The sequence below is a fragment of the Meles meles genome, chromosome X, assembly GCF_922984935.1.
Source record: "Meles meles chromosome X, mMelMel3.1 paternal haplotype, whole genome shotgun sequence".
NCBI lineage: Eukaryota > Metazoa > Chordata > Mammalia > Carnivora > Mustelidae > Meles > Meles meles.
Genome location: NC_060087.1, coordinates 5,481,605 through 5,497,513, shown reverse-complemented (window position 1 = coordinate 5,497,513; position 15,909 = coordinate 5,481,605). Strand labels below are relative to the sequence as shown.

Sequence of the window (15,909 nt, the reverse complement as noted above, 5' to 3'; positions counted from 1 at the left end):
ACTGCATGCTCACTCTCAGGAGAGGGTTGTGGCGTTGATGGCTCATGTCTCTCAGGGACCCAGCCCTTGGCCGTGCAGGGACAAACACGCTTCCCCAGCCGGCCGGTGTGCACGCACATCACTCTGAGCAGTCGGCAGAGAACCAGCCGTCACCGTCCTCCTCGCCTGCGCGTTCCCCTCTTACTGCCCTGAGCCATCACAGGGAGATCTGCTCGCCCCCTCTCTCTGCTCGTGCGAAGCCTGTGCCATCTTTTTCCTTAGGAAGGGGCGCCCCGTCCCCGGTGGCAATGACCGGGTCCCGCTCCCAGGCCACGAGGGCTGAGGCTGAGGCTACAAGCCGTTGCTCGGGTGATTTGGTTGTTGGGAGCAGAAATACGTGTGGCCCCGGCCCCCAGCTGGGCCGGCTCTCCTCCTGCTTTCACTTTGGGCCTATCCAACGATCGTACTAGACCCTAAATCATGGCATTGATATAGTATAGGTCCATCAAAAGATGAATCAGTGTCGACTGTTTTATTCCGATAAAGTCACTAACATGTCAGTGGTTACATAGATCAGGTACGTCCTTACCAGGCTGGCCATGCCCGGAACCCTCATTTGGGCACAAATAAGGATCGCAACTTTCGCAATAAATTGGTATATACCTACCCCCCTCTTATTTTTTCTTGTATTGCTTATTGGGTTAGTTAAAAAATTTTGAAATACAGAGACACAAGCATCGTGTTGGTCCTCCTGTGTTTCTGTATGGAAGATGGCGGACGTACCTGATCTATGTACCTGAGCTTTTTTAAAAAAAAGATTTATTTATTTGAGAGAGCGAAGGGGGGGAGAGAGAGAGAGGAGGGTGGCAGGGACGGGCAGAGGGAGTGGAACAGAGAGCTCTAAGCAGACTCCACACCACACTGAGCACAGAGTCCCATGCGGGGCTGGATCTCACGACCCTGAGATCATGACCTGAACTGAAATCAAGAGTTGAACGCTTAACCAACTGGGCCACCCAGATGCCAAACTTAGCTTTTAAAAACTAGGCCTATTTTGAAAAGATGTTCCACAGAATGCATCCTGTTTGAGCATTTAATTTGGTTTATGCTGGAAGAATCGTCCTTAGCTGATGCCCCTAAGTGAACCGTCTTTGGTTTCAGAGCTTAAAACAAAGGAACGCAACCTGAATAGACCGATATCTAGTAACGAGATTGAAGCAGTGATCAAAAACCTCCCAAAAAACAAGAGCCCAGGACCTGACGGATTCCCTGGGGAATTCTACCAAACTTTCAAAGAAGAAATAACACCAATTCTCCTGAAGCTGTCCAAATTGAAGCAGAAGGAAAACTTCCAGACTCTTTTTATGAAGCCAGCATTACCCTGATCCCCAAACCAGGCAAAGACCCTACCAAAAAGGAGAATTTCAGACCAATATCACTGATGAATATGGATGCAAAGATTCTCAACAAGATCCTAGCAAACAGGATCCAGCAGCACATTAAAAAGATTATCCCCCATGACCAGGTGGGATTCATCCCTGGGTTGCAAGGTTGGTTCAACATTCGCAAATCAAGCAATGTGATAGAACAAATCAATAAGAGAAGAGAGAAGAACCACATGGTCCTCTCAATGGATGCAGAAAAAGCATTTGACAAAATCCAGCATCCGTTCCTGATGAAAATGCTTCAAAGTATAGGGATGGAGGGAACATTCCTGAACTTCCTAAAATCTATCTATGAAAGACCCACAGCAAATATCATCCTCAATGGGAAAAAGCTTGCAGCCTTCCCGTTGAGATCAGAAACACGACAAGGATGCCCACTCTCACCACTCTTGTACGACATAGTATTAGAAGTCCTAGCAACGGCAATCAGACAACAAAGAGAAATAAAAGGTATCCAAATTGGCAAGGAAGAAGTCAAACTCTCTCTCTTCGCAGATGACATGATTCTTTATATGGAAAACCCCAAAGACTCCACCCCCAAACTACTAGAACTCATACAGCAATTCAGTAACGTGGCAGGATACAAAGTCAATGTACAGAAATCAGTGGCTTTCTTATACACTAACAATGAAAATACAGAAAGGGAAATTAGAGAATTGATTCCATTTACTGTAGCACCAAGAACCATAAGATACCTGGGAATAAACCTAACCAAAGAGGTAAAGGACCTGTACTCGAGGAACTACAGAACACTCATGAAAGAAATTGAAGAAGACGCAGAAAGATGGAAGACCCTTCCATGCTCTTGGATTGGAAGAATAAACATTGTTAAAATGTCTACACTGTCTAGAGCAATCTATACTTTTAATGCCATTCTGATCAAAATTCCACTGGTATTTTTCAAAGAGCTGGAGCAAATAATCCTAAAATTTGTATTGAATCAGAAGAGACCCCGAATTGCTAAGGAAATGTTGAAAAACGAAAACAAAACTGGCGGCATCACGTTACCCGATTTCAAGCTTTACTACAAAGCTGTGATCCCCAAGACAGCGTGGTACTGGCATAAAAACAGACACATAGACCAGTGGAACAGAGTGGAGAGCCCAGATATGGACCCTTAACTCTATGGTGAAATAATCTTCGACAAAACAGGAAAAAGTATTCAATGGAAAAAAGACAGTCTCTTCAATCAATGGTGCTGGGAAAACTGGACAGCGATATGTAGAAGAATGAAACTCGACCATTCTCTTCCACCGTACACAAAGATAAACTCGAAATGGATAAAAGACCTCAACGTGAGACAGGAATCTATCAGAATCCTAGAGGAGAACATAGGCAGTAACCTCTTCGATATCAGCCACAGCAACATCTTTCAAGATATGTCTCCAAAGGTCAAGGAAACAAAAGCGAAAATGAACTTTTGGGACTTCATCAAGATCAAAAGCTTCTGCACAGCAAAGGAAACGGTCAACAAAACAAAAAGGCAACCCACGGAATGGGAGAAGATATTTGCAAATGACAGTACAGACAAAAGGTTGATATCCAGGATCTATAAAGAACTCCTCAAACTCAACACACACAAAACAGATAATCATATCCAAAAATGGGCAGAAGATATGAACAGACACTTCTCCAACGAAGACATACAAATGGCTATCAGACACATGAAAAAATGTTCATCATCACTAGCCATCAGGGAGATTCAAATTAAAACAACATTGAGATACCACCTGACACCAGTTAGAATGGCCAAAATTAGCAAGACAGGAAACAACGTGTGTTGGAGAGGATGTGGAGACAGGGGAACCCTCTTACACTGTTGGTGGGAATGCAAGTTAGTGAAGCCACTTTGGAGAACAGTGTGGAGATTCCTGAAGAAATTAAGAATAGAGCTTCCCTAGGACCCTGCAATTGCACTGCTGGGTATTTACCCCAAAGATACAGATGTAGTGAAAAGAAGGGCCATCTGTACCCCAATGTTTATTGCAGCAATGGCTACGGTCGCCAAACTGTGGAAAGAACCAAGATGCCCTTCAACGGACGAATGGATAAGGAAGATGTGGTCCATATACACAATGGAGTATTATGCCTCCATCAGAAAGGACGAATACCCAACTTTTGTAGCAACATGGACGGGACTGGAAGAAATTATGCTGAGCGAAATAAGTCAAGCAGAGAGAGTCAAGTATCATATGGTCTCACTTATTTGTGGAGCATAACAAATAACACGGAGGACATGGGGAGATGGAGAGGAGAGGGAGTTGAGGGAAACTGGAGGGGGAGATGAACCATGAGAGACTATGGACTCTGAAAAACAACCAGAGGGTTTTGAAGGGGCGGGGGGGTGGGAGGTTGAGGAACCAGGTGGTGGTAATAGGGAGGGCACGTACTGCATGGAGCACTGGGTGTGATGCCAAAACAATGAACACTGTTATGCTGTAAATAAACAAATAAAAAAACAAAACAAAACAAAGCAACGCAGCAGAGGGTTTTCAGTACGGACTGGAAATAAAAGTGTTAGCAGCTTCCTGCAAGACGTGTGAACGTCAGCCTGGGGAAAGGCCACCTGAGCTGCCAGTTCCCGGTGACGTGGACTCAGCATCATCTTGGGAGGTTTAAGAGGCTGCTTCTCTGCAGGTGTAGGACAGAGAACGATGCTTGTCCGGACACTCGTGTTCCCTTTGATGCTCCCCCTGGCCTGTTGGAAAGCTTATTCACAGTCAACTCTCCTCCCTTCCAAAGACGATGTATTATTTTATGGCCCAGACTTCTGTTTCTCCTGATCCCTGCCAACGCGCTTGCTTGCGGTAGGGCAGGAGAAAAGCTGAACCTGTTTTCTGCATGTAAAGACCGAGATTAATCTGTGGCTCTCCGTCATCTCCCTTTCTCCCTGAACTGTGCGTAGGCCAAAACGAATCACCTGTCAGTTTGTCTCCAAATGAACTGGAAAATCTGATCATGTTGTGGACTAAATATTTGTGTGAATAACTTCATATTTGAAATATTGAAACTTTAGTTCTCTAGAGATGGACTCATCCCACTACTCAGAAATCTGTTTTGTTTTTTTTTTTTTAGCATTTTGCATACAGCGACCCAGTACCTTAATGGGACAGGAACACAAATTCCAGAGTACTGATGGCCTCTAGGAGAGATACTGACTGGTGCTTAATTATTGAGTCATTGGAACACTGTGTCTTGCTACATTTGCATAGCATTTACACTTCTGACACTTTTTTAAATAGATTTTATTTATCTGTTTGACAGACAGAGATCACAAGTAGGCAGAGAGGCAGGCAGAGAGGAGGAAGCAGCCTCCCACTGAGCAGAGAGCCCGATGTGGAACTCGATCCCAGGACCCTAAGATCATGACCTGAGCCGAAGGCAGAGTCTTAACCCACTGAGCCACCCAAGTGCCCCTGATAAACATTTTTTTTAAAGATTTTATTTATTTATTTGACAGAGAGAGATCACAAGTAGGCAGAGAGGCAGGCAGAGAGAGAGGAGGAAGCAGGTTCCCCGCCGAGCAGAGAGCCCGATGCGGGACTCGATCCCAGGACCCTGAGATCATGACCTGAGCCGAAGGCAGCGGCTTAACCCACTGAGCCACCCAGGTGCCCCGATAAACATTTTTTATGGGAATAATCAGATCTCATGATTTGCAACTACTGATTCTGATCATTGTGTTTTGTATTTTTCCAAATCCTTGTATTTTTCCAAATTTTTCCAAATCATTGTATTTTTCCAAATTTTATAACTCATTGACGTTCACCATAATCCTTGTGGTGGTATAAAGACAATGCATGCATATTGCCACATACCAGGGGACGTTACAGGATCCCATTTTTGACAGAACAGCGTGGATTTCAGATGACACCTTTGTTCAAAAATAACTTACAGAACAAAAAGTCTCGTCATTTCCATGAGAAAGAACGCACCCAGGAGCTGTGGATTCTGCACATCTGGTTACGCAAGTGGGGTGCTGGGTGCGCTCCCAGCCCCGTGCAGAAGGCCTGGCCGTGCGGGCTGGGGGTCCCGGGGGCTCGGGGCCAAGCCCCATCTGCTCACAATTAACGGCCGAGCGCTGGACTTAACTTCCAATCAAGGCAGCCAGCTGACCCTGATGCAAAGCAGATGGGCCATTTCTCAACATGCAAATCGTAAGATTGTTGTACACAGTAACATGCAAATCGTAAGATTGTTGTACATAGTCACTGAAGAGGTTGTTAAAGGAAGAAGTGCGAACTGACATCTCTGTGACGCTCACTGTGTTCCATGAAGGCTCTCGGTAGCTGGAGATGTGCAGATTCAACCCTCATCGTAGCAAGGGGATTCCAAGGCTTGCTCTGCTGCTGCTGAGTTCAGGGTACTTCACCGGCATGAGCGTTTACGGGGGCTGGATGTACACGAGGGGATGACGCCCAGGAGAGCCAAGGAGAAGCGGGCACTGGAAATCTCAGAGAATGTGCTTGATGAGTTTGGAGAACTGACCAGGCATCTTCTCTTTACTGTGCACAAAGAAACCCCGTGAATCACGAAGCATTCTCCAAGGCCACGCTCTCTCCAGATACGCCCTCGGTAGAAAGCGTGTCTAGGGCCCGCCTGGAAGGCAGACATGAACAAAGCAGTCCTTTTGTTGAGATTGGTTTTTCCTCCCGCGGAGCAAACTTTGATAGCTTTTCTCCTTTTTTAAGATTTTATTTATTTATTTGACAGAGAGAGAGCGTGCACAAGTAGGCAGAGAGGCAGGAGAGGGAGAAGCAGGCTCTCCAGTGAGCTGGGAGCCCGATGCGAGACTCGATCCCAGGACCCTGAGATCATGACCTGAGCTGAATGAAGGCAGCTGCTTAACCGACTGAGCCACCGAGGTGCCCCAGTACTTGTTTTGCTTGATCTAAGTCTTTGGAGAGCTACATCTGGGTTAAAACTCATCAGCATACGTTGAGATTTCCATCCTATTAGGAATTGTCAGGAATTGGTCATTTAAAAAAAAAAAAACTAGGAAAATTCTGACAATGCAATAAAACAATTGATTTCATCTTGTAAACTTACTAATGGAGTTTGATTGTATTATTATTTAGTATTTGCTTTTTAAAAATGTAAGCGTAAGCACGTACCTGTACTAAGTGTTCTCCTTTCCCTAAGGCGAGCGCCCACCTGCAGGGAGGGCTTGGCCCTTGGTGCAGAGATTGGGTCACTGTTTCCGTGCCCTCTTATTTCCGCAGATACATTCTCGAGTGTGGAGTGGGACGGTGGTTAGGCTGGAGTACTTCAGCAGACATTTCCTGACTGTGCTCTCGCAGTGTGTGCTCCCCTGGGCCCCCGTGAGGCGTGGGAACGAAGGAGACCTGCTCCTTGAGGGCTGGGGAGGACTGATACCGTCCAAGGATCTTCTGCTCTAAGAGGCGGCTCGACGCACATTTGAGCAGTTATAGGCTAAGGTTCGATGAGGGGGCAGGAGAATGCAGGTTGATTCCACTTGGGGAGGTTTGGGGTAAGTAGCTCTGAGCAGTGGCCTTCAGTCTGAGCCTGGACGTGGTCACATGTCCATAGAAAGTAGGAGGAAAGACATTTCGGACTGAAAATATCTAGCAGTAGCCAGAAGTACCTGGCCTTGTGTTTCTAGAAAAGGGGGTTTAAAAGCAGGTTCTGTGACACACACGTGACATGGACCGAGAGCTGAGTGGAAGGATCGCCAGTGGTCGGTCATAAAGGTGGTCTGATGAGATACGTGGGACGTGCCAAGTGTCCATCCCATGGGAAACGGTGCACGTGAATAGTCAGGGACGGTGGGGGAGACCATCTGTCCTCTACTTCAGGAAAATCATCATCACAGAATACCGTGAGGAGGGAACTAGAGGAAAAGACAGGCCTGTGGGAACATGGGACGGGAGGCTTCCCGGAACCGCCGTCTGCAGTCCAGCAAAGAGATGCCGGGGGCCCAGGGGCAAGTCGAAAGGTCTCTCAGCTATCCACAGGCATGGAGCGGTTGTGAAGATTTCACCGGGGGAGGGGACATCTGCAGGACGGCCACTTGAGTCTGGACTTGTGTGGAGAAGTCTTTTTGGCAGTAGGGCCCGCAGCGTCAGTGGGGACAGGGGACAGATCCGAGAATCCCTTGCTCAGCAGAACTACTCCAGGCATGAGTAAATGGGTCCTCATGTAAGATTGTACCCCAGGAAGAAAAGTTAACCTTCCCCCTCAGCACAGACTCACAGGGAGGGTCACCTGAAGCACCAGCGTTCTAGGAAAGGACCAAGTAGAGACACGACCCATCAGCAAATCGAAACAGTGCAGCATGGCAGAGAGTGCGTCTTCTAGAAAGAACTGTGTAGACCTCACTGACCTCTGGCCAGATTTATTTGCTGCCGTTTTAAAATCCTGCAGCTCCCCCCACCTACATGTGTAAGGGCTTGAGAGTCTCCCCCAGACAAGACTTGGCGTGATGAAGACCCAGATGGAAATCAGAGTTGACCCTCAGTGACGTCACTAACCTACGTCCGATTGTGTCTGCATTTTGATTTTGCACATTTTTCAATCTCCTTTCTGCTTACGTGTTAGACATAGAGCGTTGGCAAACGCCATGTGCAAGTGAGTAGTCAGTGCGTCGGGCAGAGATGCCGCGCGTCGTCAGGAGGACCGGCTACTGATGGCAGCTGGCGTTCCAGGTTCCGATGGCCCCGGGCATTACGGTACCGTGGCTTCTACCTAACCCATCCGTTCTACATCCACACGCGTGTAGAACTCGGTTTTAAACTTCCCTTTCCATAATGGCTGTGATTTTGGACTCCGGTTCTTAGGACCGTCCGACGCCAGGCCACTTGCCTGCGCCGTCGGGGGAGAAGGAGATCAGAATGATGAACTACTTTCAAATGAGACACCTGTGAGAGACTTTTGAAGCAAGGCGGTCACTCTTGCCGAAACCAAACAGTATAAATTTGTCATTTTCCAATTTTATGCCCTAAAGTCTATAGGAGAGAGCCCCTCAATCAGTTGGGGAATGAAAAGATCCGTGCTTTGGAAATCATTCTTGTAAGGTCTGACCACAGAAGAGCATTTAGCCTTATGATTTTTTCCCTTAAAAGGCAAACTTTCTGAGGCAGGAGAGGTGAGCAAACCGGGGAGGCCCATTACGATGATGTTAGATGCTGTCCGTAGACACAGCGCGTGTCGAATGGGGACAGGATCTTCACAGCTTCCTGACTGTGTCCTCGTGTGAATTCCTAGTTAACCTCCAGTCACGTAACTGCGTAACATTGTTTATTCCGAAGAATTCACGTAAATGAATTGCTCTCGAGATGGCTGGGGAGGAAAATATTCTTGTTCCAAATCATGACCTGAGTTAGAGCCTCTTTAGAAACAGGGAAAGCTAAAAGCAAAGGAGCTGATTGAAAGGCGGTGGGGGCTGACCTTGCCCTGGCAGCGATGAGCCACTTTTCTGGAGGGAAATGGGGATCCGTGGTCCTGACATGAGATTGGCCTTTTCTAGAGGTTTTCTTCCTCCGCATGAGCTGCCCTGGCATCCCACGCTGATTGTTTTGATTGCCGTGCTTCTGTTTCAGGGGTGCCCCTGAAGCCCAGAAAAGAGTTACGATTTACAGAACTACAGTCTGGACAGCTGGAGGTTAAGTGGTCCTCGAAATTCAACATTTCCATCGAGCCTGTGATCTACGTGGTGCAAAGAAGGTGGAATTACGGAATCCATCCTAGCGAAGACGACGCCACGCAGTGGGACACGGTGGCCCAGGTAAGTGTCCCCCTGTCCTTGATGTACCGCCCACAGCACACCCTCACACCCTTGGCGGGCAGCCAGCGTTGCCTCCGCCGGAAGAGGCCGCCTGCCCAGATGATGCGGGCGTGGACGTCCTGGCCCGCGTGGCTGCAGAAGGCAGGATGCGCTCCGGAGGTAGACCCCGGTGCGGCTGGAACTTGACTGGTGGCTTCCTTTGCTTAACAGACGTGTGCCAGGGAGATAGTTCTGTGAGGGCCCCCCCTGATTTCCTCCGAGAAGGGTATTTCCTTGAGAGAAACATAAAGCCCACCCGAGGAAGAGAAATGCACCAGCACTGGGACACGTTCGTGTGACAGCAGACCGCGTAAGCGATTCTGGTTGTCCTACACGGAGGCCTCCGTTCCGCACAGGGACGTGAGCAGCAGACTGCGGCTGTCGCGCAGGGCTGGGCGGGCACGACCGGCCACTTCTCGCCCAATGGACTACCAGCTGCAAGAAACCCACAGGGTTTTAGAGAAAGAACAGATTCTCCACGACACGCGACCTCGTGCCCTCAGCGGCCTCGGTGCTGTCTCCACGTATGTCTGCGGGCAGAGACCCTGACCAGGCGGGGGGCCGGGCTTCGTGCTGGGCGGACTCCCATTGGTGCTCTCAGTAAGCACAAAATAAATTTCAGGACACAGGTATTGCAGGATGACTTCGGTGCTTTACTAATAGTTGTGTCTCAGAGAGGAGACACACGAAAATAATTTACGGACTCCAAAGGAAATGAGCAATTCAAGGTACAAAAAACAAATTAGTGGCAAAAAAAAAAAGAGAGAGAGAGAAACCTGGTCAAATAAATCTAGTGATCCTGTTTCATTTGTATTTTGTTAAAAAAAAAGTTTGCTTTAAAAAAACCTGAAGATGTCTGGCATACAGCCTAAAAGTCTCTTTGATTTACGTGGTATGCTTCCTTAATGGTACCATGTCACTTGTAAGTTTTCCAAATTATTTCAAGATTTATGGCAGTTACTAACAATGAGATCAGCTCCTTTCTGCCTGCTGCTCCGGAGAGAGGAAGGGTCTTTCCTTATTTTCCTTATTTTCACTGGCTCATGTCGTCCTCTGTCATCCCTCCATCGTCTTTCCGAAACGCTGGGGGGATCGTGCTGACTTCAGGTTTGGAAATTCAAGGCCAGTAGGAGTGAAGGTGGGAGTTGGCGAGACAATCCCCTTGCATTCCGCCACGTGAGGCAGAAAGCCCCACGGAGGAGTTCACAGCCTCCGCTTTCAGATACGAGAGCAGAGGTGATGGCCCCTTTCAAGCGGTTCTTTATGGAGTCGGGTTTGGGAGGGTTTCCATTCAGTCTCACTTGCCCGTGCCCATCCATGGAGCAGAGGCCGAGTCAGCCTTGCGACTCCAGCAGGAGAGGCAGCCAACGAGGCACCTTTCCTGGTGTCCAGTTTTTTCCTATCGACATTGTCTCGGACAGAGACCTCTCCGCACTCCTCCTTTAGAAGACCACGACCAGGTCCTTAAAACTCTTGCCCCATTTACTCAAACCAGGAGGAAAGACTTGGGTTGCAACCTACTTCCCCAAATGGTCAGCCTCCTTTAACGCATGTGGGTCCTCCTCCTGAGTTCCAGGACAGACGTTGGCAAGCACGTTCAAGAGGCTTTTCTTTCTGTAACCGGAAGATGGTTTCATCTTCTTGCCTAGCGCGCAATGACTAGCTCACGTATGTATCCGCCCAGAGGTGTCACTGAGGCGAAACCCCTAGTGGGTTTAAAGCTACGTGAAGCCACCAGATGTAAGTAGCCCAGGCACGTTCATAACGTGGGCTCCGGAGATCTTTAAGTCTTTGGGGTGAGCTTCCTAGCAGTAGAGCTTTCTAGGAGTGGAGCAGGCCCCCAACCGCTCTTCTAACGGAGCACGATGACCGCACTTATCCCAAGGGCACAGGGCGACCTTGCGTTGGCTGGGACAGTGGTGTGCTTTTACGACCCACCCGACTGACCCATCTGGATAAGAGGGCTGACTCTGCTCTGCGACGTTTCTCTGCAGACCACCGATGAGCGGGTCCAGCTGACCGACATACGACCCGGCCGGTGGTACCAGTTCCGAGTGGCAGCTGTCAACGTGCACGGGACCCGAGGCTTCACGGCCCCCAGCAAACACTTCCGCTCCTCCAAAGGTCAGTCTCGCCTTGCAAACCCCAGGCTCACCTTCCTGCCGCGCACCCCTGGGGTGCAGAGCTGTGCTGCCGCCGTGTCCGTCTGTACGGTTGGTCGGCAGGTGGCTCTTCTTGAAACCGTGGTTGCCCGGAGTGTGAGTTAATGTCTTACGCTTCATCACATCCAGAGTTTAAACCCGGGGTCCCTGTGCCATTGCTGTAATTCTGTTCTGTTCTTATCTCGTCGCTGTTGGAAGGCCTCTGCAATCCAGCAAATACGAAGGCTGTGACCTGTCAGGTGAGTTTCGTGGGTGCGGTGGGAGGACGTCCCAGGACTTGAACGGATCAGGCCTCCACGCGTGCTTTCTCCGGCTGTGGGCTGTGCGCCCTCTCTGCGCACTACGTCTGCTGTAAGATCCCGGGTCGCGGCGCGGGGCTAGTGAGCCCCTTCCCGGACCCCCCCACCGTGCTCCTCCTCCGTGGAAAATGATTGAGACGGATTTCAGACAAAACGCTTGTGTTGTTAGTGAACGATGTAAGACGTGTCCCGTCAGTCCTGTGTCTTTCGTTATGGGACGGTCGGAACTTTCTGCTCTCACTTGCCCTTTCTGTTGTTGCATGTCTCTGTCTTTTTGCAACCCTTTGTCAATGACATCGCCGGCCTCAGAAGTGGGAAGCTTGCAACAGAAGCCATTTAATATGTGGATTCTATTATTACACCTTATGTTGTACACTTTTTTTTAATATTTTGTTTATTTACTTGACACAGAGAGAAAGATTACAAGTAGGCAGAGAGGCGGGGGGGGGGGGGTGGGAAGCAGGCTCTCTGCTCGGCAGGGCTCAATCCCAGGACCCTGAGATCATGACCTGAGCCGAAGGCAGAGGCTTAAGCCACTGAGCCACCCAGGTGCCCCATTTTGTACACTTTTAACTCTTTTTAAAAAAGACATTTTAGGAAAGGAAAGGTGCATTTTTTCCCCTCCACAGAGGCAAACACACTGAGCAAATTTGAAAGTGCCACCAGGGACATCAATCCTTCTCTTGAGACCGTGTCTCCAACTGGCCTGACGAGTTAGAGAGGCGAGGGAGAGAAATCACAGCAGTGGGTTCAGAGGTGAGGCCCTGTGAGAGGCCCGAACCCTTCGCCTTGGTCTCACGGTTCAGATGCAAGGCAGGCATGTCGTGGTCTGTTGGGTTGCCCAGAGCCGTGTGTTCAGGTCGCGGCTGCAGAAACGGACAGCGGGCAGAAGCCCCTGCTGGCCTTTGGAGACAGATGAGGAAGACCTTTCGGGGATGTGGGCAGAGCCCCGCGGACAGTTCCCAGGGCCCGTCACGCGGCTGCCAGCTGCCTCAGAGGCCTCCGTTCTGAGCAAGTGGCGAGGCCTTGCTGTCCCGATGCCTCCGGTAGATCTGCGCGCCTGAATGGTCTAAAAGTAGAGCGGCAGCCCTCGCGTTGAGAGGGGCTTTTATTGAATGAGAAAGCACCGTGCTGGGGCGGCCCCGCATTCGCCGTGACGCTGCTGTTGGATTTCCTCCCTTTCCAAGCACACCCACACCGAGCCTTCCAGACTCTAGTCCTCGTCGTTCTTGCAAACCAGCTGTCTGCACAGGACTCACCGTCGAGCTCTACGCTTTTGCCCGTGAAGAGACATCCCGGAATTGTGGGAATGGAAGAGATCCCCTAAATGACTGAGAACATGTCCTCCAGGATTGGTCTAAAGCAGCCTTGACCGTTGACAAGACGGCACCACATCCTTCGTGACCTTACTCGGATCTGATTATACGGAGAAATGGGCCTTCTGGGGAAAACAGTGTTTGACAGCGTTAACTGAAATATAACGATCATGCCATTAAATTCATTCCTCTTACATGTACAGCCCAGTGATTTCCGCCACACGTGGACGTGTGAGTTACCGCCGTCCACTCCTAGGACCCACCAGGAGCCTCCATGCCTTCAGGGGGGAACTTTAAAGTAGAAACAAAGTTAGTGTTGAGTCTTTCCCTTCTCATCACTCATGTGTCATTCCCTTTGTATTAAACAAACATTTGTTGAGTGCTTATGAGTGTCAGGCACTGGTCTAGGCACAGGGGATAAGGAATGAACAAAAGGAAAAAAGCGTCTGCTTTTCTGGAACACACACACACACAATTGGGCCCATCGGGGGTATGAGGAAAGAGTCAGCAAGGTTAATAAGTAAAATACTGTTGTATAGGAGGGTAGGTAGGGACAACTGATGATAAAAAGAAGGACTAGATAGAACATAGGAGATGTTGCGGGGGTGTATCTTGTTGCCAGCTTTAGGGAGGGTGGACCGAGGTTTTGGTGAGAAAGAGATGCTGTGGAAAGGAGGGGAAGAGTAAGCCTCACGTCAGTTTGAAAGAAGAGCATTCTGGTTCCTGGAAGCAGTTGGTGCAAAGGTCCTGAGGCAGGAAAGAGCTTGCCGAGTTTGTTGAAGAACTGAGCAGCGGAACAGGGCAGGGGAGCTGGAGACGAAGCCTGAGAGGAAGGAGGGCAGTAGGTTTATTGGGTCTTCATCGCCACTGCAGAGCATGGTTTTATGCTACGTTCGGTTCGAGGAACCACTGGGAGATGCTGAGCAAAGAACACGATGTGACTGAGAGTTTAGTGGGGCCTCCCCAGCTGTTGTATGAACAGGAGACAAGCGGGAGAGGACACGGAATCAGGGATGCGGCGGAGGCCACTGCAGCGTTCCTGGTCGAAGGTGCTGGTCATTTGGATGAAGTCAGGTGTGGGCCATGCGGGGGAGGGTGCAGCGGACAGCACCGGAGACGTTGCCAGGGGCTCGCAGGACATGCGGAGGACGCAGACCGGCTGTAGGGCTCCCTTGTCCCAAACTCCTGGAGGAGCAGCGCCGCCGCCGATTAAGACGGAGATCCCGGGGAGAAGACAGAGCAGGAGCGGAAGACCCCGTGACTTCAGAAGGGCAGCGATCACCTCCACGCCCGTGTGACTGCTGTCTCGGGCCCCTTCTGCAAACGGCCTTCTCTTCTCAGGAGCAGAGGCACTAAGCCCCAGGGACGTGCTGAGAAGGTCGCAGCTGAGAAGCACGAGTGAACCAGCTCTTGAGGGGAAGGCAAAAACACGACACGGTTTCTAGCTTAACCTTTCCCCAGTAACGCACGGAGATGCTTACTGAGCGGATGGGACCGTTCTAGAAGGGGGTGACGTGGGCCGCCCAGCTCAGAAAATTCTGCCAGTCATTGCACTGTTCATTTAATGTGAGAGAGTTTTACAGAATGGCAGTAAAGTTCCAGTAGAGTCGCTCCAACAGTTTCCCCCCAGAAAGCGGATGAGCTTGTGTAAGTGGGGAACGATACGGTGCCGTCTCGCAAGTGGTCACCTACCCTTTACACAAGTCGTGCAGGAAGTCTTCCACCGTCGAGCAGAATTATGCTCGCCCCACCATGCCACGACGCATCTTGGCTGCACCCGTAGCAGAACCTCTTACGAGTTCTGCACCGGCACGTACGGTTCGCGAGCCTACCAAAGCTGCCGTCTAGCATGCGCCGCCCGCTGAGATGTTCGGGAGTATGGACACGGGCGTGTTTGTAAAACCAGGAATAGAACTTTGTACCAGAGGCCGTCCTGTTTCCAAAAATGGTGCATTTTCACTTCATAAAAGCCCATTTATCCCTGCCGTGCCCCAGAACTGAAACCGTACCATTGTGAGTCCTCTAATGGCTGACAATGGCTTTGAGAAAGACTGATTGCTTCTCAGATAATAGTCTGTGCGAAGGGTACGGGTATTTGACTTACATGGAGGGCCAGCCGTGGTGATTTAAGTCGGGGTCAAGGGAAAGGGGAAGGGATTTTTTTCCACCTACAGTAAACACTTCTCAAAATAACAGGAAAATTAAATAGAGAAAAAATGTGATAAAACAGGTTTCATTTCATTTATCCTTTCTGCCTGGTATTCATTGGCCATGATTCTGATTTTCGTGGAAAAGCCAAAATTCTTGCCATTCTTTTCTTAACAGTTCTGTTTAAATACAAAATTAGTCTGTGGTTTGCCAGGATGGGCGGACTATTAATATTAACTAAGTTAATTTCCTTTTAGCTCGTGTATTTCCCCATAAGTTCATCCTAGCCCCCTTAGAATGCTGACTTTCCCAGAAAATTCTGAGTTGTACATAGATTGGTAATTCAGTTTCACGTTTTCCCCTCCCGGTGAAAACCATTTTTGTTGTCAGTGCCCAGAAGACAGGCATGACTATAAAGAGGAGACAAACCATCATTCCTGCTGGCAGCAGAAAGCCCAAAATAGAGATTGGGATCATTCCTATATTTACTTATTTAAATTTTCTACTACTGTTCCCCAAGGACTTAAGAAGGAAAATCAACATTAAGAATTAAAATTAGGAGTAAGTCCGTATCCTAATGTCTCTTTCTGGTTTTCGTCTCTTTCTTTGGAAACCAGAAGAGGTAATGCTTCTCCATGGAGAGTTACCTTCCCAGGTCACTGCTAGCTACCAAGCCGCCCGAGCAGAGGGTCTCCCCAAATCTTTCCTGCTCTTGCATTGAACTAAGCGTCGGAGGCATGTGACGCACGCACGTTTCCTGCGGCGATGGGGCTTCTC

At 49.3% G+C, this 15,909-nt stretch overlaps 1 protein-coding gene across 1 annotated transcript in view; it reads left to right on the top strand.

Moving 5' to 3' along the window:
• Positions 1-15,909, top strand: part of ANOS1 (anosmin 1) — a 175,593-nt gene that overhangs the window by 117,916 nt on the left and 41,768 nt on the right. Inside the window, exons 5-6 of the mRNA XM_045994971.1 lie at positions 8,984-9,168; positions 11,202-11,331. Coding sequence (XP_045850927.1) covers positions 8,984-9,168; positions 11,202-11,331 — 315 coding nt within the window. The remainder of the gene's footprint in view (positions 1-8,983; positions 9,169-11,201; positions 11,332-15,909) is intronic.